Consider the following 23,590-nt stretch of genomic DNA (forward strand, 5'->3'; position numbering starts at 1 on the left):
GGATATTTAAATTTATTGTGGGTTCCGTCTCCCTCCAGTATGTTTGTTTATGGATATTTCAGTTTTCGCGGATTCCGTTTACCTTCAGTATATTGGCCTCTTTATCAGATCTGAATTTTCCTTAATTTGGATATTTTCAATGTTGAATTTCCCGGAATTTGTATTATTATTTCTATTTTTATTTATTTATTTTTCCCTTTGCGGACTCCGTCACCCGTCTTATTGGCCTTTTTTACCTGTTAGAGCCTAGGATTTACAGGGTTTGTCTATGTGTCGTAACCCTCAGTCACACGCTTTTTCTTTGTCGTTTCTTTCTTTGTAATTCAAAACGTACTCACTGAACTCTGCGTTCCTTCCTCTTGTCCTCGGTTTTCCGTCAGTCTTCCAATTCCAGCCGAAATGAAAAAAGCAGTTCCTCAATCTGGATTTGGATGCCATGGTCTTTCTGGTTTCAGTCACTCATGCTGGAATCGTCAGACGTGTTGGAATCCGGCTCGAAGGACCAAGAAAATGTCAGGTTGAAACACTGATGACATCTATTAGACAAGACAAAGGGCAAAGAAATCAGACAGAGACAGAATTCAATTTGGACTCATGAGGAGACACGTGGCGACAATCCTCTCGGAACCGTCTTCAACCACGCTCTGCCAGAAGCTTGGCCTCTTCGTTCTTTATTTGACTTTCCTCCCGCCACCTGCCCACAGCTGCTTCAAGAGGGCAGCGGGTCGTAAATAGCGTTGCCTTCTGTTGCCTTCTGTTACCTTCTGTTACCAAATAGTTCAGAGAAAGTTTGTGAAATACTTCAAAGAAAGTTCGTTAAATACTTCAAAGAGAGTTCCTCTGGGAAGTTTGGGAAGATCCTGCCATATGTCCGCTTTAAAGTCCTCGGGTCAGAACAACATCATTCTGTTGATTATCATACATGAGAGAACACAGGAACACCATCTTGCTTCTCCCTTACACAGTGGAGTTTTCAAAAGACAGTCCTTTTGTCTTCTTCTCAGGAACACAGTGTAATAAAAAGTTTTTTTGTGATAACTTACAAACAATTATTCTAATAGTAACGTGCAGAGTTTCACAGGGTTTGGTTCTTGGCCCTGCACTCTTCAATCAATCATCAATTTTGGATGGGACCGCGGATGTGGTTTGTGTTTATTTCTATTTTTAGTGCTGCCTTGAACACCTGTCATTGCTCGGAGCGCTGATTGAGCCACCTGCCTCTGATTGGTGATCAGGACACTCACGTGTCGCTGATCACTAATCAGAAGGCTTTATATGCCAGTCTCATCAAAGTCAAATCATTGTTTGCTGTATGCTAACAGCTTGCATTGACTTATAAACCGATTTGTGTTTGTTTTATGTAGCTCATGTCGGGTAAAGACTTGAAGTGTTTGCCTTATGCTACATGTGCGCTTCCTAGCCGCACGACTCCTTGTGATTTTTCTGTTTAAAGGATTAAAGACTCGTCTTACCTGCACCTTGTTTCCTGCATCCGCATCTTGAGGTCACAAAGACCACCACCCTGCCGAGACATCACACAAAAATTTGATTCCTTTCACCCTTTCAATGTCTACTCCTTCTACTGTCACCAAATAAAATTATTTTAGTTTTACTGAGATTCAAAGATAGTCTGTTTTTGTCAAACAATTGTTTTTATTTATTAATTTCTTCTGTTATTATTTGTATTAGCTCCTGAACAAAACACCATTGCATCACCATCTGCAAATAAAACTAACTTTAAGTCTTTAGTAATGTTACAAATGTTGATTGTATCAACATTGAACGGTTTTGGTCCCAGTATTGATCCCTATATTTAGTGCTGTAGACATACTTTTAATGTATCTTCACAAGTTCCTTATCCTGTTCGAGACCAGTCTTTTGTTGTCATACCTTTCTAATTGATTCATCAAGAGATTCTGATTCATTGTGTCAGACGCTTTATTTGGAGCCGTAAACACATCTGCTGTTTGCCAAGTAGTGGTGTGATGGTGCCAACTGCAGCTGTGTCTCACAAGTCGACCAATTCAGTTTGAAGTTGGAAGATAAAACTGCACCTTTTTTTAGTACAAAACTGTTCCCCTGCAATAGTTTATATAAACACCTAAAAACGATAAGACACGCATTGGGTGGTTGAGAGTATTTTTACGGCTGCACTTATGACGTGTGCTGTTGCAGCAAATAACCCAGCAGAGGGCGCTGTCTGCGCACAACACTGAAGATGCTTTTAACCGGACAGTACTGCATTTCTTTCATAATGGAACACAAATGACTTCAAGACATGTTTAAAAATTGTGAGAAGCATGTCATGGACATTAGAGCATCAAAAATAGACGCAGGGCTTCTTAAGGATGCTTCCATTATTCACAAGTTTTCACCACCAGGGATGCTGGAATCTGAATATATTCAGAAAGATAAAATATAAATCATAATGGCATGTGAAGATACAATTATTTGCAATACGCCTATTTAAACATCAATAAAGACATCAAACTGTAAAAAGTGCACTTCATTCACTAATTGTGTATTGTTGGATATAGACAACATACACACTCTTTATTTATTGAATATAAAATATTCCAATTCAATGTGTTAGTGAATTTGCAAAGTGCTAAAATGACGATAAAAGTAAAAGTAAACGATAACCTGCTAGCCAAGAATGTGCAATAGTTCTTCTCAACAAAACCTTTAATGTGTCAGTATGTGGAATGCAATGAAACGAATAAAGTATGAATATCCATCCATCCATTTTTCTACCGCTTTTCATGTGATCCACTTTAAGAATGTGTTGACAGAATACTGATAATCATCTTGAACCTTGTTGATCAATAACATCATCTATCACATATTCAGTAAATGATAGATGTATGTTTCAATAAGAATATTTTATAATAACATCTGTATTAATTATTTACTCATTCATGTATTTGCTCTTGTGTTAAAGATTGAAACAGAAAGTGAAAATCAGAAATTATTTTATTTAAAAGGTGAAGGGTTAAATAAACTCTGCTTCTTCCTACTCCTTTTCGGACGTGTGAGAATGTGAGACTGTAAACATACATGTTCCAAACACCCCACTATATTGTTTTTGTTGTTGTTTTGTTTGTTTTTCTCTTTTTTTTCTGTTGAGTATGTCTTAAATGAATATTTTACATTTGCGCAACCATAAATAAGCAAAAACAAATGAGTTGCAGAGAAAATAATGGATGTGACATGGGGCAACATGCTGGCCAGCAACAACTACTATGTGGAGATCTACTGTATTTTTATTGTGACACATGCTATAAAAATCCACAGCTTTTATTATTAGCTATAATTCTACCGCCGTGCAATTTGATAAAAAAGTTAATTTGATGAATGATGCAATAACAGGGGCGGAAGCTAATGTGAATCAAAGAAACAACAAATCCTCAAACTTTATTTCGGATGTACTTTTATGAAAAGGATATTTCATTTAAATAAAAAAGAAATGAATAAATTAGTGAAGGAAACATATTTCAAATCTTATTGAACTTTCAATATTAAATTCAATAACATGATTTAGAGCCGAATACTAACGCCTTACATTTACTTCTGTAACTTTTTAATAAAATTTACTTTTAATGCAACATACTTTTCACGTTTTCTTTTTGAGTTTTTTTGTTTTCGATAAAACATGGCTACTGCAGTAGCGTGCAGTACCAGAGTCCAACAGAGAGGCAGTAGCGTGCAGTACCAGAGTCCAACAGAGAGGCAGTAGCGTGCAGTACCAGAGTGCAACAGAGAGGCAGTAGCGTGTAGTACCAGAGACCAACAGAGAGGCAGTAGCGTGCAGTACCAGGGACTAACAGAGAGGCAGGAGCGTGCAGTACCAGAGTCCAACAGAGAGGCAGTAGCGTGCAGTACCAGGGACCAACAGAGAGACAGTAGCTTGCAGTACCAGAGTCCAACAGAGAGGTAGTATTTTGCAGTACCAGAGTCCAACAGAGAGGCAGTATTGTGCAGGCAGCAGCGTGCAGTACTATAGTCCAACAGAGAGGCAGTAGCATGCAGTACCAGAGTCCAACAGAGAGGCAGTAGAGTGCAGTACCAGAGTCAACAGAGAGGCAAGGCAGTACAGTGCAAACAGCAGCATGCAGTACCAGAGACCAACAGAGAGGCAGTAACGTGCTGTACCAGAGTCCAACATAGAGGCAGTAGTGTGCAGTACCAGAGTCCAAAAGAGGGGCAGTAACGTGCAGTACCAGAGTCCAACAGAGAGGCAGTAGCGTGCAGTACCAGAGACCACTAGAGAGGCAGTAGCGTGCAGGCACCATCGTGTAGTACCAGAGTTCAACAGAGGGGCAATAGCGTGCAGTACCAGAGTCCAACAGAGAGGCAGTAGAGTGCAGTACCAGAGTCCAACAGAGAGGCAGTAGAGTGCAAACAGCAGCGTGCAGTACCAGAGACAACAGATAGGCAATAGCGTGCAGTACCAGAGTCCAACAGAGAAGCAATAGCGTGCAGTATCAGAGACCAACAGAGAGGCAGTAGTGTGCAGTACCAGAGTCCAACAGAGGGGCAGTAGCCTGCAGTACCAGAGACCAACAGAGAGGCAGGAGCATGCAGTACCAGAGTCCAACAGAGAGGCAGTAGCGTGCAGACAGCAGCGTGCAGTACCAGAGTCTAACAGAGAGGCAGTAGCGTGCAGTACCAGAGTCTAACAGAGAGGCAGTAGCATGCATTACCAGAGTCCAACAGAGAGGCAGGAGAGTGCAGTACTACAATCCAACAGAGAGGTAGTAGAGTGCAGTACTACAATCCAACAGGGAGGCGGTAGAGTGCAGTACCAGAGTCCAACAGAGAGGCAGTAGCGTGCAGACAGCAGCGTGCAGTACCAGAGTCTAACAGAGAGGCAGTAGCGTGCAGTACCAGAGTCCACCAGAGAGGCAGGAGAGTGCAGTACCAGAGTCCAACAGAGAGGCAGTAGCGTGCAGACAGCGGCATGCAGTACCAGAGTCCAACAGAGAGGCAGTAGCGTGCCGTACTAGAGTCCAACAGAGAGGCGGTAGAGTGCAGTACCATAGTCCAACAGAGAGGCGGTAGAGTGCAGTACTACAATCCAACAGAGAGGCGGTAGAGTGCAGTACCAGAGTCCAACAGAGGGGCAGGAGAGTGCAGTACTACAATCCAACAGAGAGGTGGTAGAGTGCAGTACTACAATCCAACAGGGAGGCGGTAGAGTGCAGTACCAGAGTCCAACAGAGAGGCAGTAGCGTGCAGACAGCAGCGTGCAGTACCAGAGTCTAACAGAGAGGCAGTAGCGTGCAGTACCAGAGTCCACCAGAGAGGCAGGAGACTGCAGTACCAGAGTCCAACAGAGAGGCAGTAGCGTGCAGACCGCAGCATGCAGTACCAGAGTCTAACAGAGAGGCAGTAGTGTGTACTGCACAACTATCTGTTGGACTCTGGTACTGCACTCTACCGCCTCCCTGTTGGATTGAAGTACTGCACTCTACCACCTCTCTGTTGGATTGTAGTACTGCACTCTCCTGCCTCTCTGTTGGACTCTGGTACTGCACTCTACCGCCTCTCTGTTGGATTGTAGTCCAACAGAGAGGCAGTAGCGTGCCGTACTAGAGTCCAACAGAGAGGCGGTAGAGTGCAGTACTAGAGTACTAGAGGTGCACTCTACCACCTCTCTGTTGGATTGTAGTACTGCACTCTCCTGCCTCTCTGTTGGACTCTGGTACTGCACTCTACCGCCTCTCTGTTGGATTGTAGTCCAACAGAGAGGCAGTAGCGTGCCGTACTAGAGTCCAACAGAGAGGCGGTAGAGTGCAGTACTAGAGTCCAACAGAGAGGCGGTAGAGTGCAGTACCATAGTCCAACAGAGAGGCGGTAGAGTGCAGTACTACAATCCAACAGAGAGGCGGTAGAGTGCAGTACCAGAGTCCAACAGAGAGATAGTCGCGTGCATGCTGCCTGCCCTGAAGAAGAACGTGGGAAGACTGGAAACTGAAGTTTTTATGAGCTAAACAACAAAAGCAGATTAATTTTGAAATGTGTAACTTTGCTGAATGTTAGCTTATTTGTAGTAAAGTTTTCTACAAAGGAAGTGCATGATAGCAAAAATATGTTGCAAATCTTTTTTTTTTTAAGAATACATCAAAATACAAACTTATCCATCCCTAAACAAGCATATGTTTCATTAGAGCATATTAATATCCACAAGGATTCAAGTGCTGTTTTTATCAGAATTTTTAAGTTTAAATGTCGTATCATAAAAACAACACAGATTTTTTTTCACATCTTTAAAAAATCCATAACTTATCTGAGCTAAATTTGCATTTTTTTCAACCATAAATCTGCAGAGTTGAATAAATAAGCAAGTAAGATTAGTCTCTTACTTTCCAAAAAACAATCTTTGACTGATATGTAAAGACGACCTGGTGAACACAAACCATCCAACCTGCTAACACACCTGCTACAGCGGGTCCTCAACAGGTACTAGGGGCGGGGTTAATGTCCAACAATTCCACTGCGAGGTTGAGCGTCCAATCAGACTCTTGTCGTCCAATCAGACTCTTGTCGTCCAATCAGACTCTTGTCGTCCGATCAGAATTCTCCCGTCCAATCAATCTTCTTTCGTCCAATCAGAATCAAGGTGAGGATGGCTCCCTGCTCTTCGTGCACCGTTCTCATTGATAGGTTGGCCCTACTAGAGGACCATGTCCGCCAGATAGAGCAGAGTAATTTCCTAACTTTAGACGCTGTGGACACATTTGCTAGCTTTAGCTGTAGCGAGCTAAATAAACCAGCTTGTAGGAGCCCTAAGCGGCCTACAAGCCGGGGTGAACCGGTTGAGACGCATAATAGATTTAGCCCTTTAGCTAATTCTACACCCCAGTATACTGGGCACTACACCTTAGTCATAAGAGACTCCATCAGCCGAAACAGTCAGTTTAGTAAACCAGCCATAATTAGGTCTATTCCTGGGGCCAGAGCCCCTGACATTGAAGCTAATCTTAGGGAGCTGACTCGCAACAGGCCTAGTAAACACGTACGACAGGCTAATCACACCACTAGCTACGCAAACATAATTGTACAAGTTGGCTCCAATGACACTAGGATGAGACAGTCAGAGATTACAAAGACAAACATAGCCAGGACTTGTAATTTCGCTAGAAAGATGTTACGGCATTGAGTACTTGTGTCTGGCCCCCTGCCTGCGATAGGCAACGATGAGAGGTATAGCAAATTAGTCTCGCTTAACATGTGGCTGGCTAGTTTTGGTAGAGAACACGGACTAACGTTTATTGATAATTGGCCATCTTTCTGGGGCAAACCGGGCTTGCTGAGGAGTGACGGCCTTTACCCTAAGTGGGAAGACGGCATCACTCTTTTTAGAAACATAATGTTACGTACGGCGGGGGAAGGAGATGGCAGAAAGGCAGGTATAGCACAAAGCGTATTTATTTACCTTGACGATGCGGTGGAGTGTGTATGCTACCATGTGTGTTTGCAGGACTATGTGAAGCGTTACAGTGAATATTACCAGGGGTTGTTGGAAGTGCGTGTTGAGTGAGAAGGCGACAACATTCTGCAATACAAGCGGGAGGTCTGTGGGGCTGGAGAGAGGCGTCAAGAGGTCCGTGTCCAAAGCAGAGGTCGTTGTCCAGGGAGGCAGTCAAGATCCAGAGGGGAAGTCCAAGGAAGCGAGGCGCACAGCTCGGGCCCAGGGACGGCAAGAGATGAATGAACACAAGGGCCGAAAACACTGAGAGCGAGGTACGAGGAGAGGAGCTAGACATTACAGCTTACTGTCAGACAGAGAACTACGTTCTAGCCCTGGATCTCAGGAGCCGTTGGCTTTTATGGCGTGTAGTCTCATCAGCTGCAGGTGTGTGGATTGGTGATTGCGCACAGCCGTGCAGGCGCGTGGCAGCAGCAGAAGCGGAGCGTGTAGGGGCGTGTCCAGCGGTGCGTTCAGCGGTGCATGCTGATGAAAGAAAGGCTGACTGCGCACGCGCCGTAACACAGACTACTATTTGACTCACACTTGACTAACTATGCTAGAGAAAGCTCGAACACAGGCAATTACAGTGTCTGTTAGTCCGGGTGAGGAGTCAGTTAAGCTAGGACTAACCATCGCCAGGCTGGGAAATTCCTGCACACATAACATTTCTCGTAGAAAAATACACAACTCACATAATCTTTTTTCTGTAGTGACTGTGCCTGAGGTGAACATGCATTCTACTGAGGTGGCAAATTATGACATGTTCAATCTATCGCAGCACCAAGCAAACAATCTGAAGATCCCCATCATATCACGGTTTGCCGTGATTGACTGCTCGTTGTTGCAAAAAAAAGCTAAGTCTTATCTTTCTATCTGTGTGCTTTTAATTGTTTTACAGCGTTCTTTATTAGCTCCCAAACATACTTAGTAGTCTTATCTAACTTGCAAATCACCCGCTCTCTGTCTCACCGCCCCTCTCTCAGCTAGCTAGCTGCTAAGCTAACGAAGCTTAGCGCGAAGAAGGCGGCGTCGGCCTGAAGGAATCTGCTCCCACACGTAATGACCACTTCCCTGATGACAGCAAGAACTCCAGTTGGTGAAAGAAAGAACGTGAGTATGGCTCCCTGCTCTTCGTGCACTGTTCTCATTGATAGATTTGCCCAGCTACAGGACCGTGTCCGCCAACTAGAGCAGAGTCATCTCGTAACTTTAGACGTTGCGTACACATCTGCTAGCGTTCACTGTAGCGAGCTAACCGGCCTATCTTATAGCAGCCCTAAGCGGCCTATAAGCAACGGTTAACCGGGTTAGACCCTTTAGCTAGTCCTACACCCCAGTCTACCAGGCACCACACCTTACTCATAGGGGACTCCATCACCCGAAACATACAGTTTAGCAAACCAGCCATAATTAAGTGTATTCCCGGGGCCAGAGCACCTGACAATGAAGCTAATCTTAGGGAGCTAACTCGCAAAAGGCCTAGTAAACATGTACGACAGGCTAATCGCACCCCTAGCTATGCAAATATAGTTGTACACATTGGCTCCAATGACACTAGGATGAGACAGTCAGAGATTACAAAGAACATAGCAAGGACTTGTAATCTCGCTAGAAAGATGTCCAGGCATCGAGTACTTGTCTCTGGCCCCCTGCCTGAGAGAGGCAATGATGAGAGGTATAGCAGATTAGTCTTGCTTAACAAGTGGCTGGCTAGTTTTTGTAGACAACAGGGACTAGCGTTTATTGATAATTGGCCCTCTTTCTGGGGCAAACCAGGCTTGCTGATGAGAGGCGGCCTTCACCCTAACCAGGAAGGCGCCATCATCCTGCCTAGCAACATAGATTTCTGTTTGAGTCACACTTGACTAACTACACTAGAGCAAGCCCGGTCACAGGCAATTAAAGAGTCTGCTAGTCCGGGTGAGGAGTCAGTTAAGCTAGAACTAGCCAGCGCCAGGCTGGATAATCCCTGCACACATAGCAATTCTCTTAAAATAATACACAACTCACATAATATTTTTTCTGCAGTGACTGTGTCAGAGGTGGAGATGCATTCTACTGACGTGGCAAATTATGATGTGTTCAGTGTATCGCAGCACCAAGCAAACAATCTGAACATTCCCGTCATATCAATTCCTAGATATGGTCGAAATTATTTAAAGCGCATTACGCATAATAAACGCAACATTATTAATATTGCTACAACGGAAAACATTAACACAAATTCCTCAGAACAGCCCACTACCTATAATATGGGCTTTTAAACATAAGATCACTGTTTCCCAAAACGTTATTAGTTAATGAGGTCATCAGAGACAACAATCTTAACGTCATTGATCTCAGCGAAACCTGGCTCAAACCAGACACATTTTTCCCGCTTAACGAGGCATCTCCTCCTAACTATACGAATGCGCATATTGCCCGTCCCCTTAAACGGGGTGGAGGGGGTGTGGGGGGTTGCATTAATATACAATGAAAACCTTAACCTTACCCCTAACCTAAGTAATAAATATAAATTATTTGAGCTGCTTACTATGAGGTCTGTCGCACCGCTGCCTCTCTACCTGGCTGTTATCTACTGCCCCCTGGGTCCGATTTGGGCTTTATCAGTAAATTGTCAGAGTTTGTCGCTGATCTAGTGACGTACACCGACAATATAATTATAATGGGGGACTTTAATATCCAAATGAATACCCCATCAGACCCTCCGTGCGTGACGCTCCAGACTATGATTGATAGCTGTGGTCTTACACAAATAATAAATGAACCCACGCATCACAACGGTAGTATGATAGATCTGGTCCTTGTTTGGGGTGTCACCACCTCCAAAGTTATGATACTCCCATACACTAAAGTAATGTCTGATTATTACCTTAAAAAATTGGAAGTTCTGACTCATTGTCAACAAGCTACTAATAAGCACTGCTTGAGCAGCTGCAACATTAATGCTGTTACAACTACGACTCTTGCTGGCCTACTGCCTTCGGTAATGGCGCCATTCCCAAATTATTTGGGCTCTATCGATAACCCACATCTGCGGTCCCTTCTAAGGTTTCTCGTTGTTCCCAGGGGGTTGAGTTTTTTCTTGCCCTGATGATAATATTCCCACTAGATTTCTCAGAGACGAAGCTGTCACGATTGCCCCAATGGTTGCTCATATCAGCAACTTGTCTATCAATCAGTGTCATGTCCCACAAGAATTCAAGCTCGGGAGAATATCACCTCTGTATAAAAAAGGAAACAAATTAGACCCCGGCAACTACCGCCCTGTTTCCATCTCAAAGGTTAAAGAGAGGTTAATATATGAGCAAATAGATAATTATCTAAATCACATATAAAATCACATTCCACTGATACATGCCTACTGTACCTAACTGACTACATCAGGCGAGAGATAGACATGAGCGAGTACTGTGGAATGGTTATGCTGGACCTTCAAAAGGCATTCGACACAGTTAACCACTCAATACCGTTAAACAAATTGAGGGCAATCGGTTTTGACAGCGCAGCCACAAACTGGATGAAATCTTACCTTAAGGATAGAGAACAGGTGGTCGAGGTGAACGGATCACTGTCCTCTCCCCTCAAGGTGAGCTGTGGTGTCCCACAGGGGAGCATTCTGGGACCATTGTTATTCTTGATTAACGACATGGAATCAGCATGTAACAGAAATTTGTTCCTGTTCGCGGAGGATTCTGTGATCCTGGCCTCGGACAGGGACAAATTGAAGGTTGAAAGTGCACTCAGCACCGAACTAAGTAATCTCTGTCTCTGGCTTTATGATAACAAACTGTCACTACACCTGGGTAAAACAGAGTCCATCCTTTTTGGGTCCAAGCACAACCTAGGTAAATCCCCGGGCTTTACGATTAAAGCAGGTGTTACCATAATCACCAGCAAAGACAAGGTAATTTACCGAGGTCAGGGGTCGGCAACCCGCGGCTCCGGAGCCGCATGCGGCTCTTTGATCACTCTGATGCGGCTCAGCTGCATATTTGCCGACCCTCCCGATTTTCCCGGGAGACTTCCGGATTTCGATGGCTCTCGCAGAAAATTACCGGGATTAAAATTCTCCGATTTTTACTCTAACAATAATAATAAGGGCGTGCCATGATGGTACAGCATTTAGCGCCCTCTACAATCTGTACAAACATCGTGCCGGCCCAGCCTTTTATTGTATGCATCTTCTACTTGATCACGTAAGTGATAATGTTGTGTCGTGATAATGTTGAGTGAACGTACTTAACCGAATCACTTCATGAACTGATTCGTTCCTTTCTCAGTTCAGTGGAGCTCCGCCGCGACCATGCCGGTATGAGTGGAACTGGTGCATTCTGTGACTCACTGAACCCTCGACGTCGGCGAACGACGCAGCCAGCTACTCATCATGGGGGCGGGGGGAGGGACTGAGCGAACTATTCGTTCACCGCGGATTAACGACATGAATTACTCAGTGAACGACAGAATCAGGACTCGCGAACCTACTGACACAGAGAACTGACTGTGTCGCGGAGGAGGACGTCACATTGAGGCTCTCGTTCAGTCACTGTGCGCGTCGTTCATTGGGTGCTGAGGGCTTGTGTTGTTCCCGAACTGACACACACCGAGATCTGCCGCTGGGGAAGCTGTTACTGACTGACTCATGATTCGCCGACCTGCACACAGAACTGCTGCTGCAGAAGTGATTCAGGTTCACGTACTGAACTGTGCTGACTGTGGCGCCGTGTCAGTCACTCACTGCCTGGTGTACTGCATGCACAGAGCTGTGTAGGAACTCTCGTTCACCCTATTTGCTGCTTCTCCCGCGAATGTCTGCACTGTACTGTACTACGCTACATTATACACCCCTTCTACCACCAAACCCCGCCCCCACCACAACCCTGCTCCCCCACTCATCAACCCCCCCCCCCTCCGTGCGTCGGATGAGGTGGGCGGGGTTTGGTAGCTGTATAATGTAGCCCGGAAGAGTTAGGGCTGCATGAGATTCTGGGTATTTGTTCTGTTGTGTTTATGTTGTGTTACGGTGCAGATGTTCTCCCGAAATGTGTTTGTCATTCTTGTTTGGTGTGGGTTCACAGTGTGGCGCTTTATTAGTAAGAGTGTTAAAGTTTTTTTATACCGCCACCGTCAGTGTAACCTGTGTGGTTGTTGACCAAGTATGAATTGCTTTCACTTCTGTGAGCAAGCAGAAACCCTAACCCATCACGGCACGTTCGAGAGAATAGTTGCCCCGAAATTCGGAGTCTGCCGGAAAAATCGAGAGGGTTGACAAGTATGATGATGTCAAGCGCCATTCATGTAAAACTCGCGGGTCGCACTAACATTTAATTTTCATATTAAGGTGTGGGCCGCGTGTCTGAGACCCTTGGTTTATACATAGCACAAAGCAAAAATAAAACTTTGTATGAAGTGTTATTTCATTTTATATTTCAAAAGATTTTTGTGGCTCCCATTGTTTTCTTTAATTTGTGAAACTGGTCAAAATGGCTCTTTAAGTGGTAAAGGTTGCCGACCCCTGACCTAGGTTGTATATTGGACAACACTCTCTCGGGTGAAAAAATGGCATTAAAAGCAATCACCAAGATCAATAATAAAACTAGAGTTTTGGGCAGGATTTCTGTGTTTATCAACAGGGATACACTTAAGACCCTTGCCGGTGCCCTCATACAGTGTCATTTTGACTACGCCTGCACCTCATGGTTCACCAGTTTCCCCAAGCCACTAAAAACAAAACTGCAAACTTCCCAAAACAAGCTGGTGAGACTCCTGCTCAACCTCCCATACAGGACTCACCTAACTCAAGCCCACATTACCAAAGTGGGATGGCTTAGAGTTGAGGAAAGAGTACACCAAATTGCAAAGTGCCTGGTATTCAATATACTCAGAGAAACTGTCCCCAAGCATACTTGCCAACCTTGAGACCTCCGATTTCGGGAAGTGGGGGGTGGGGGGGGTGGGGGGGGGGCGTGGTCGGGGTGGGGCGGGGACGTGCTTGGGGGCGTAGCTAAGAGGGGAGGAGTATATTTACAGCTAGAATTCACCAAGTCAAGTATTTCATATATATATATATATATAAGAAATACTTGACTTTCAGTGAATTCTAGCTATATATATAATTATTTTATTATATATACTGTATATATATATATAAGAAATACTTGAATTTCAGTGTTCATTTATTTACACAAAACACTCATCTACTCATTGTTGAGTTAAGGGTTGAATTGTCCATCCTTGTTCTATTCTCTGTCACTATTTTTCTAACTATGCTGAACACCCTTTCGCAGGTACCCAGAAAGGTTTCGAATACCACCAAAAAAACGGAATCTCTGAAGACAGTATAAAAATCTGTGTTAAAGGTGTACAAATACTGTTTGTATAATAAGCATGTTATTGTTTACAAATGAGGGTTAAGAGTTCAGTACTAAAAAAAAAAAAGAATGTGGCTTAAGTACAGTTTTTTAATTGAGCTGCTGCATTTTTTGGTTGGGTTGTTTATTTATTTTGAGGAACTTCTCCATTTCTAAAAGGGGAGGGATGTAATAGAGTGATCTATGTTTGTCTGTTGCCATCTCCTGGTGAATGTTGGCTATAGCGTACTGGGGTTACTTTTTGGTTGGCCAACGATTTACGTGGTGTTGCGCACCTGACGTCAAGTGCGTGAGTCTGTTCTGAAGTCTACAGTAAAGAGACGTACTTCATCACCTCGCCTGGTTATTGCCTCCAACTCAATATATTACAACAACATTGCTGTTTATGGCAGACAAACTGCTTTACGGTAGAATAAAACATGACTGCTGTTGTTGTGTGCTGTTACCGTGCTGGGAGGACGTTAATGAAACTGGCTAACAATAAACCCACATAAGAAACCAAGAACTCGCCCTAGATCATTCTACAGTTATAACGTGTGTTGTGGGAAAGCGGACGTGAATACAGGCTGTTGACACGTCACTCAGGTCCGCATGGAGCTGGAGGGGGCGTGGCTTCCAGCTCCGCCTGAATTTCGGGAGATTTTTGGGAGAAAGTTTGTCCCGGGAGGTTTTCGGAAGAGGCGCTGAATTTCGGGAGTCTCCCGGAAAATCCGGGAGGGTTGGCAAGTATGGTCCCCAAGTACCTGTCGAACTATTTCACTAGAGTAAGTGATGCTCACAGGTACTACACTAGAGGGAGTTCCTCAGACCTCGTCCCCCCCAAATTCAAGACTCTCATGGGAAAAAATGCATTCTACTATTTTGCCACCACACAGTGGAATGCACTACCAACAGACATTAAAATTCGAACTTCCCTACTAAATTGTAAAACTGCCATAAAATCATGGCTCAGCTCAACCTCTACCTGATATGAACCAAAATTGGGGTTTATATGTGGTTCTAGTGTATATATATTTTCTCATTCTGTTTTGCACACTCTTGGCGTCAACATGTGCATAGTCATGTGCATAGTGTATATAGCCCCCAACACCATTTTTTGTATATATTGTTTTTCAAATCACCTGACATGTATACTGTCTATATGTACATAATTTATCAATTTTTAATGTATTTTTTTTTTTACATGTTACAGGTTATATATCTTTTTTTATTGAATGTATCAAATGTGATGAATATTTAATGGACCACAATGGAAACAAGCCTTTTGGCTTTTTCTGCCATCCATTTGCCTTTTTAAAGCATTACATGGATTACATTTTTTAAGATGTCAATAAACTTCTCAATCAATCAATCAATCAATGTGGGATCTAAGCTGAAGATGTCGTTGTGGCTTGTGCAGCCTTTTGAAACATTTGTGATTAAAGGCTATATAAATAAACGTTGATTGATTGATTTCAACTGTTACATTTAACACATATTTATTATAATAAAGCGATTCAAACTGCAAAATTTAACACGCATTTGTTATAATAATGTGATTTAAACTATTACATTTAACACATATTTATTATGATATTGTGATTTAAACTGTTAAATTGAATACATATTATAATAATGTGATTTAAACTGCTTAATTTAACACATATTTATTATATTATCGTGATTTAAACTGTTAAATTTAACACATATTTATTGACATTTTGTGATTTAAACTGTTAAATTTAACATATTTATGCTAAATTTAACACATAATTGTTATAATAATGTGTTTTGAACTGTTAAATTGAACACATATTTATTATAATATTGTGATTTAGTATACATATATACAACATGTACGTAAAACAGACACCATAGAGAAGTCAGAATGTTACGTAAAGAAAATGTACATTTAGACAGATATAATGAATATGAGTGATAAATATTACAATGTAAATTACTGCTGTAATTAGTAAGCAATAATGTAAACCATGGAATTAAACAACACATAACAATGAAAAATATATTTAACGTGTTTACAGTTTAGACATAGATTGACCCCATCGTGTTGTAAAAGTATACATATCATAATGCACTAAATCACCTCAAATTATTCCTACATTGAGACTTTACAGCTACAATAAGCAGCGTTAGCATTTAAAACACACATTTGTAAGCACATTGCATATATTCAAATCCACTTCACATCATAAACTGATGACAAATACAAACATAACGTCATGCTGTTTTATTCATGCAGAAAATCCCCTCCAAACAGAATAAGAATCAAATCAAAATCAGAATAAGAATCAGATCAGAATCAACTTTATTGGCTAAGTATTTGAAATTCAAGGAATTTGACTTGGTAGGCTACGCTCTCGTTGTTCACTGTAAACAATAATGATTTACGATTAACCACAAATATTAACAAGTACTTAAATAAGTAAAATGTAAAAGGCTAATAAATAACAGTGCAGTGATGAATAGAGCAAAGAGCAACAAAGATGATGACTTGAACATGAGTTATTATATTCAAAGTCACAGATTAGTTCCATAGTTACAATTGCAACGTTATTGCTTTATATGCACAAACAAGCAGCATCCTGTTTTAGCATTCAAAAAAGAACATTAAAAGAGTTTAGTGTTAGTAAAACCAGCCTGAAATATTTTCCCGGCCATGATGAGTCTAAAGGCTGTTCTAAACCAGCTGTAAAAGAAAGCATAGATGAAGGGATTAAGCATGGAATTGGAGAGTGTCAGCCAGTTTAGTGTTTCTAGCACAGCCACGGGCGTGATATGAAAAGTGAAAGGCTGCAAGGCGATACAAGTGATGAACGGTGTCCAACATAGAATAAAAACTCCCATCACTGTGGACAATGTTTTGGTAGCTTTCCTCTCCATTTTACTGACACTTCCTGACTTTGAGTTGTGGATGATGCGTACTTGTCTCTGTGCTACAATAAATATTCTCAAGTAGATGCTGAGCATGATGAGGACTGGAATGTAAAAGGGAAATATGCATCCTAAAAAAATTTGTATTAATGCATCCATTAAACAGCTGTCTTCACATTTGCCTTGATTAAATCCTGCAACCGTGACACTGATTCCTATCAGTACAGAAAACCCCCAGTTTACCAAGATCATAGCACCAACAACACGGTGGCTGATTTTACTCTTGTATGTCAGGGGCTGGCACACTGCGTGATATCTGTCGACAGAAATGCAGCACAGGTTTAAAATGGAAGCTGTGCTCAGTGTGACGTCAAAAGTACTTCGTATTTTACAAAACAGGCCTCCATGATGCCAGCAGGAAAACATGCTGAAACCCATACTGAAAGGAAAAACTACAAACCCGACGAGCAGGTCGGCCACAGCTAAAGACAGAATGAGGTAATTAGTCGGACTGTGTAGCTGTCGAAAAGAAACTACAGCGATTATTACAAGAAGGTTCCCACATATGGTGCAAACTGACAAAAAGCCAAGAAAAACATACAAAGTAACGCACACAACTGAAGGATGACTTGTAAATATGTAAGTTGTATTATCTAATGTGTAGCAGGGATGGATGTCATCGAATACAATGGTCTTGTTGACAGTCATCTCCTCTTCATATTGTTTCCTGTAAATGTTATTTCCAATAACAGTCAAATACACAATTACTGAAAAGCACACAACAGCATGAGGAACATAAATTTGCAGATGACAAAATCTTACCAAGTCAGTCAGAGAATCAATGTTGCTCTGAGTTTCTGTGGATCACTTTTCTACCTCCACACAATTACCATATTCAGACTATAATTCATGCAAATATATCTTGGCCAATCAGACTGCATTGATTTATGACAGTTTTTTTTAGTGAGTCTAAACATGTTTGATATCAGAGGTGGAGAAACTGGCTCTCAATGGTGCCAATTTTTAATGCGAGAGTGTGGTAATAAACGTCAATTTGTTCAAAAGTGATTTATGATTATTTTAATCTACGTTTAAAACACTTCAATGTGGTTTAGATAATGTATTGGATATGCTTTGGTGTAACTTCCGGGAATTTTGCTCCACAGTCACTTTTATAACCGTTTTCTTTCAGTCTGTCTGCAAAATGTTTGATTACAGAGGCGTTCCCAGAATGCAAATGAAACTAAGCCTCATAATTTATATTTTGAAAAGTTACACTACTAAATATGTATCTAAAAGTCGTCACGTTTAGTTTTTCACCAGACGTGGTGGGAAAAAATACTTTATACATGTTATATGGAGTCACCCGGTCACAACATTTGGTAAACCTGCATACTCTCGGATCGATTCAGAGCTGCATAAAAAAACAAACAAACTGCTTCAATCTGCATTTGTGTCACTACATGTTGTACATCGATGTTATTGTGAGCAAGAGGGGGAAGAGTTCCTTTAATGTCCTAATAATTATGTCCACTTCTCTGTGATGTCACAACTTGGCCAGAGTGTAAAACCTGGCAAACAGAGGCCTACAAGGTTTGATGCTTTGTCGTTGTTTAACATGACTCTCCAACATTGTAGCAATATTTAAAAGTCAGATAAGATGATGATCATCATCATAGGTCCTCTTTTATAATAAAACCTATTTTTTTAATGTAACATTTAAAAGTGACCTGATAAGTGTGCTGTCAAGTTGTTACATGTACAAAACCCAAAACCAGTGAGGTTGGCACGTTGTGTAAATGGTAAATAAAGCAGGGAGACTTGTCTCACAAGTCGACCCATTCAGTAAAGAGGTTGGAATATAAAACTGCACCTTTTTTAGTACAAAAGTGTTCCCCTGCAATAGTTTCTCTAAACACCTTAAAAACTGTAAGACACACATTGGGTGGTTGAGAGTATTTTTACGGCTGCACTTATGACGTGTGCTGTTGCAGCAAAGAACCCAGCAGAGGGCGCTGTCTGCGCACAACACTGAAGATGCTTTTAACCAGACAGTACTGCATTTCTTTTATAATGGAACACAAATGACTTCAAGACATGTTTAATAATTGTGAGAAGCATGTCATGGACGTTAGAGCATCAAAAATAGACGCAGGGCTTCTTAAGGATGCTTCCATTATTCACAACTTTTCACCACCAAGGATGCTGGAATATGCGACGTATCACAATATATTCAGAAAGACAAAATATAAATCGTAATGGCATGTGAAGATACAATTATTTGCTATACGCCTATATAAACATCAATAAAGACGCCAACTGTCCAAAGTACACTTCATTCACTAATTGTGTATTGTTGGATATAGACAACATAAGAATCCAAAATATTCCAATTCAATGTGTAAGTGAATTTGCAAAGTGCTAAAATGATGTACAAAGTAAATGATAACCTGCTAGCCAAGAATGTGCAACAATTCTTCTCAACAAAACCTTTAATGTGTCAGTATGTGGAATGACATGAAATTAATAAAGTATGAATATGATCCACTTTAAGAATGTGTTGACAGAATACTGATAATCATCTTGAACCTTTTTTTTTTTTGATTGATTGAGACTTTTATTAGTAGGTTGCACAGTGAAGTACATATTCCGTACAATTGACCACTAAATGGTAACACCCCAATAAGTTTTTCAACTTGTTTAGTGAGTCATGATTCATGATACAGATATATACTATCATATATACTATCATCATAATACAGTCATCACACAAGATAATCATCAGGGTGTATACATTGAATTATTTACATTATTTACGCCATCAGTGTGTGAATGTGTATGTGAATGGGTGAATGTGGAAATACTGTCAAAGCGCTTTGAGTACCTTGAAGGTAGAAAAGCGCTATACAAGTATAACCCATTTATCATTTATGATTTACAATGTGTGGCGGGGGGGTTGTTATCATCAGTCATCAACAATTGAGAACAGAGAAATGGATATTGAAACAGTGTAGGTCTGACTTGGTAGGATATGTACAGCAAGTAGTGGACATAGAGAGAGAGAGAGAGAGATCAGAAGGCATAAGAAAAGTATCTACATTTGATTGTTTACATTTGATTATTAACAACAATCCGGGGAGGGTGTTAGTTTAGGGTTGAAGTTGCCTGGAGGTGTACTTTTAGTGCGGTTTTGAAGGAGGATAGAGATGCCCTTTCTTTTATACCTGTTGGGAGTGCATTCCACATTGATGTAGCATAGAAAGAGAATGAGTTAAGACCTTTGTTAGATCGGAATCTGGGTTTAACGTTGATCAATAACATCATTTATCACATATTCAGTAAATGAAAGACGTGTGTTTCAATAAGAACATTTCATAATAACATCTGTATTGATTATTTACTCATTCATGTATTTGCTCTTGTGGTACAGATTTGAACAGAAAGTGAAAATTGAGAATTTATTTTATTTAAAAGGGGAAGGGTTAAAACAACTCTTTCTTCTTCTTCCTACTCCTTTTCGGACGTGTGAGAATGTGAGACTGTAAATATACATGTTCCAAACACCCCACTATATTGTTTTTTCTGTTGTTTTGATTGTTTTTCTCTTCTTTTTCTGTTGAGCATGTCTGAAATGAATATTTTACATTTGTGCAACCATAAATAAGCAAAAACAAATGAGTTGAGGAGTGGAAGCTAATGTGAATCAAAGAAAAACAACAAATCCTCAAACATTATTTCGGATGTACTTTTATGAAAAGGAAATTTAATTTAAATAAAAATGTATGAATAAATTAGTGAAGGAAACTTATTTCAAATCTTATTAGACTTTCAATATTAAATTCAATAACATGATTTTGAGCCGCATACATTTACTTTACATTTACTTCTGTAATTTTTTAATAAAATTTACTTTTAATGCAACCTACTTTTTACATTTTCTTTTTAAGTGTTTTTTTTCTGACAAAACATAACTTTTAATTTCAGAGTCCAACAGAGTGCAGTACCAGAGACCAACAGAGAAGCAGTAGCGTGCAGTACCAGAGTCCAACAAAGGGGCAGTAGAGTGCAGTACCAGAGTCCAACAGAGGCAGTAGCGTGCAGTACCAGAGTCAAACAGAGAGGCAGTAGCATGCAGTACCAGAGTCCAAAAGAGAGGCAGTAGCGTGCAGTACCAGAGTCCAACAGAGAGGCAGTTGCGTGCAGTACCAGAGTCGAACAGAGAGGCAGTAGCGTGCAGTACCATAGTCCAACAGAGGGGCGTAGCGTGCAGTACCGGAGAGCAACAGAGAGGCAGTAGCGTGCAGTACCAGAGACCAACAGAGAGGCACGTGCAGTACCAGAGTCCAACAGAGGGGAAGTAGCGTGCAGTACCAGAGACCAACAGAGAGGCAGTAGCGTGCAGGCAGCAGCGTGCAGTACCAGAGTCCAACAGAGAGGCAGTAGTGTGCAGTACCAGAGACCAACAGAGAGGCACGTGCAGTACCAGAGTCCAACAGAGAGGCAGTTGCGTGCCGTACCAGAGTCTAACAGAGAGGCAGTAGCGTGCAGTACCATAGTCCAACAGAGGGGCAGTAGCGTGCCGTACCAGAGACCAACAGAGAGGCAGTAGCGTGCAGGCAGCAGCGTGCAGTACCAGAGTCCAACATAGAGGCAGTAGAATGCAGTACCAGAGTCCAACAGAAAGGCAGTAGTGTGCAGTACCAGACTCCAACAGAGAGGCAGTAGCGTACAGTACCAGAGTTCAACAGAGAGACAGTAGTGTGCAGTACCAGAGTCCAACAGAGAGGCAGTAGCTTGCAGTACCAGAGTCCAACAGAGGGTCAGTAGCGTGCAGTATCAAAGACCAACAGAGAGCCAGTAGCATGCAGTTCCAGAGACCAACAGAAAGGCAGTAGCGAGCAGTACCACAGTCCAACAGAGAGGCAGTAGCGTGCAGTACCAGAGTCCAACAGAGAGGCAGAAGCGTGCAGTACCAGAGTCCAACAGAGGGTCAGTAGCGTGCAGTATCAAAGACCAACAGAGAGCCAGTAGAATGCAGTACCAGAGACCAACAGAAAGGCAGTAGCGTGCAGTACCAGAGTCCAACAGAGAAGCAATACCGTTCAGGCAGCAGCGTGCAGTACCAGAGTCCAACAGAGAGGCAGTAGGGTGCAGTACCAGAGTCCAACAGAAAGGCAGTAAAGTGCAGTATCAGAGTCCAACAAAGGGTAGTAGAGTGCAGTACCAAAGTCAAACAAAGAGGCAGTAAAATGCAGTACCAGAGTCCAACAGAGAGGCAGTAGCGTTCAGTACCACAGTCCAACAGAGAGGCAGTAGCGTGCAGTACCAGAGTCCAACAGAGAGGTAGTAGCGTGCAGTACCAGAGTCCAACAGAGAGGCAGTAATGTAGCGTGCAGTACCAAAGTCCAACAGAGAGGCAGTAGCATGCAGTACCAGAGTCCAACGGAGAGGCAGTAGCGTGCAGTACAAGAGACCAACAGAGAGGCAGTAGCATGCAGTAGTATGCAGTACCAGAGTCCAACGGCGAGGCAGTAGCGTGCAGGCAGCAGCGTGCAGTACTAGAGTCCAACAGAGAGGCAGTAGCGTGCAGTACCAGAGTCCAACAGAGAGGCAGTAGAGTGCAGTACCAGAGTCCAACAGAGAGGCAGTAGGGTGGCCTGCATATTGCCTCCCCTGAAGAAGAACGTTGGAAGACTGGAAACGGAAGTTTTTATGAGATAAACAACAAAAGCAGATTAATTTGGAATGTGTAACTTTGCTGAACGTTTGCTTATTTCTAGAAAAGCTTTCTGCAAAGGGAGTGCATGATAGCAAAAATATGTTGCAAATCTTTTTTTTGAAGATTTCATCAAAATACAAACTTATCCATTCCTAAACAAGCCTTTGTTTCATTAGAGCATATTAATATCCACAAGGATTCAAGTGCTGTATTTGTCAGAATTTCAAAGTTGAAAAGAACACCGATTTTTTTGCACATTTAAAAAAAATCCCTAACTTATCAGAGCTAAGTTTTTTTTCAACAATAAATCCACAGAGTTGAATAAATAAGCAGGTAAGATTAATCTCTTACTTTCCAAAAATCAATCTTTGACTGATATCTAAAGAAGACCTGGTGAACATAAGCCATCCAACCTGCTAACCAGTGTTGGGACTAACGCGTTACTAAGTAACGCGTTACTGTAACGCCGTTAGTTTCGGCGGTAACTAGTAATCTAACGCGTTATTTTTTTATATCCAGTAACTCAGTTACCGTTACTACATGATGCGTTACTGCGTTATTTTACGTTATTTTTTAATGTAGTATCGGCTAGAAACAGAAGAAGTGTCGTCCTTCTGTCTCACAAGGAAAAGAAAAGGCGTGCTTTCCTCGACCGAGGAGCAGAGCGCAGGGGAGACGTTCCTCCAGGGCCTATGTACTTCGGGGCTAACACCCTTCACTTTACCCGGCAGTGGGTCTTTACAGCTCCGGACTCGAGGGTGAATGACGAGGCCGGCGGTTTGTTGCAATTTTGCGACTTTATTGGTGTCTTACACGCAGCCATCCACCAAGCTAGAGCACCTGCACGCATCCACTGTTGCGCTCCCTCACCTCTCTCGCCCACTCACTCACTGACGTCACTCACCTCACATGCTGTCATTTCTTAAAGGGCCACACACACACACACACACACGCTACTCTCATAACAACTAAAAAGACATCATGGCGAAGCCAGAAGTCGAGTTACATGGAGACATTGTCACTACTTTTCTTTTGTCGAGCACAAAGAAAATAACATTTTAGTTAAATGTAAGTTGTGTCTTGGATCAAAGATCCCATCTACTTAAAGTTAAAGTGACAATGATTGTCACACACACACTAGGTGTGGTGAAATTA

At 42.1% G+C, this 23,590-nt stretch overlaps 1 protein-coding gene across 1 annotated transcript; it reads right to left on the reverse strand.

Moving 5' to 3' along the window:
* Nucleotides 1-16,452: 16,452 nt before the first annotated feature.
* Nucleotides 16,453-17,424, reverse strand: LOC140676705 (trace amine-associated receptor 1-like). Its single transcript, XM_072911839.1, has one exon. The coding sequence runs from the start codon at nucleotides 17,422-17,424 to the stop codon at nucleotides 16,453-16,455; it is 972 nt and encodes a 323-aa protein (XP_072767940.1).
* Between the last annotated feature and the right edge of the window lie 6,166 nt (nucleotides 17,425-23,590).

The sequence above is a fragment of the Nerophis lumbriciformis genome, linkage group LG29, assembly GCF_033978685.3.
Source record: "Nerophis lumbriciformis linkage group LG29, RoL_Nlum_v2.1, whole genome shotgun sequence".
Lineage (NCBI taxonomy): Eukaryota > Metazoa > Chordata > Actinopteri > Syngnathiformes > Syngnathidae > Nerophis > Nerophis lumbriciformis.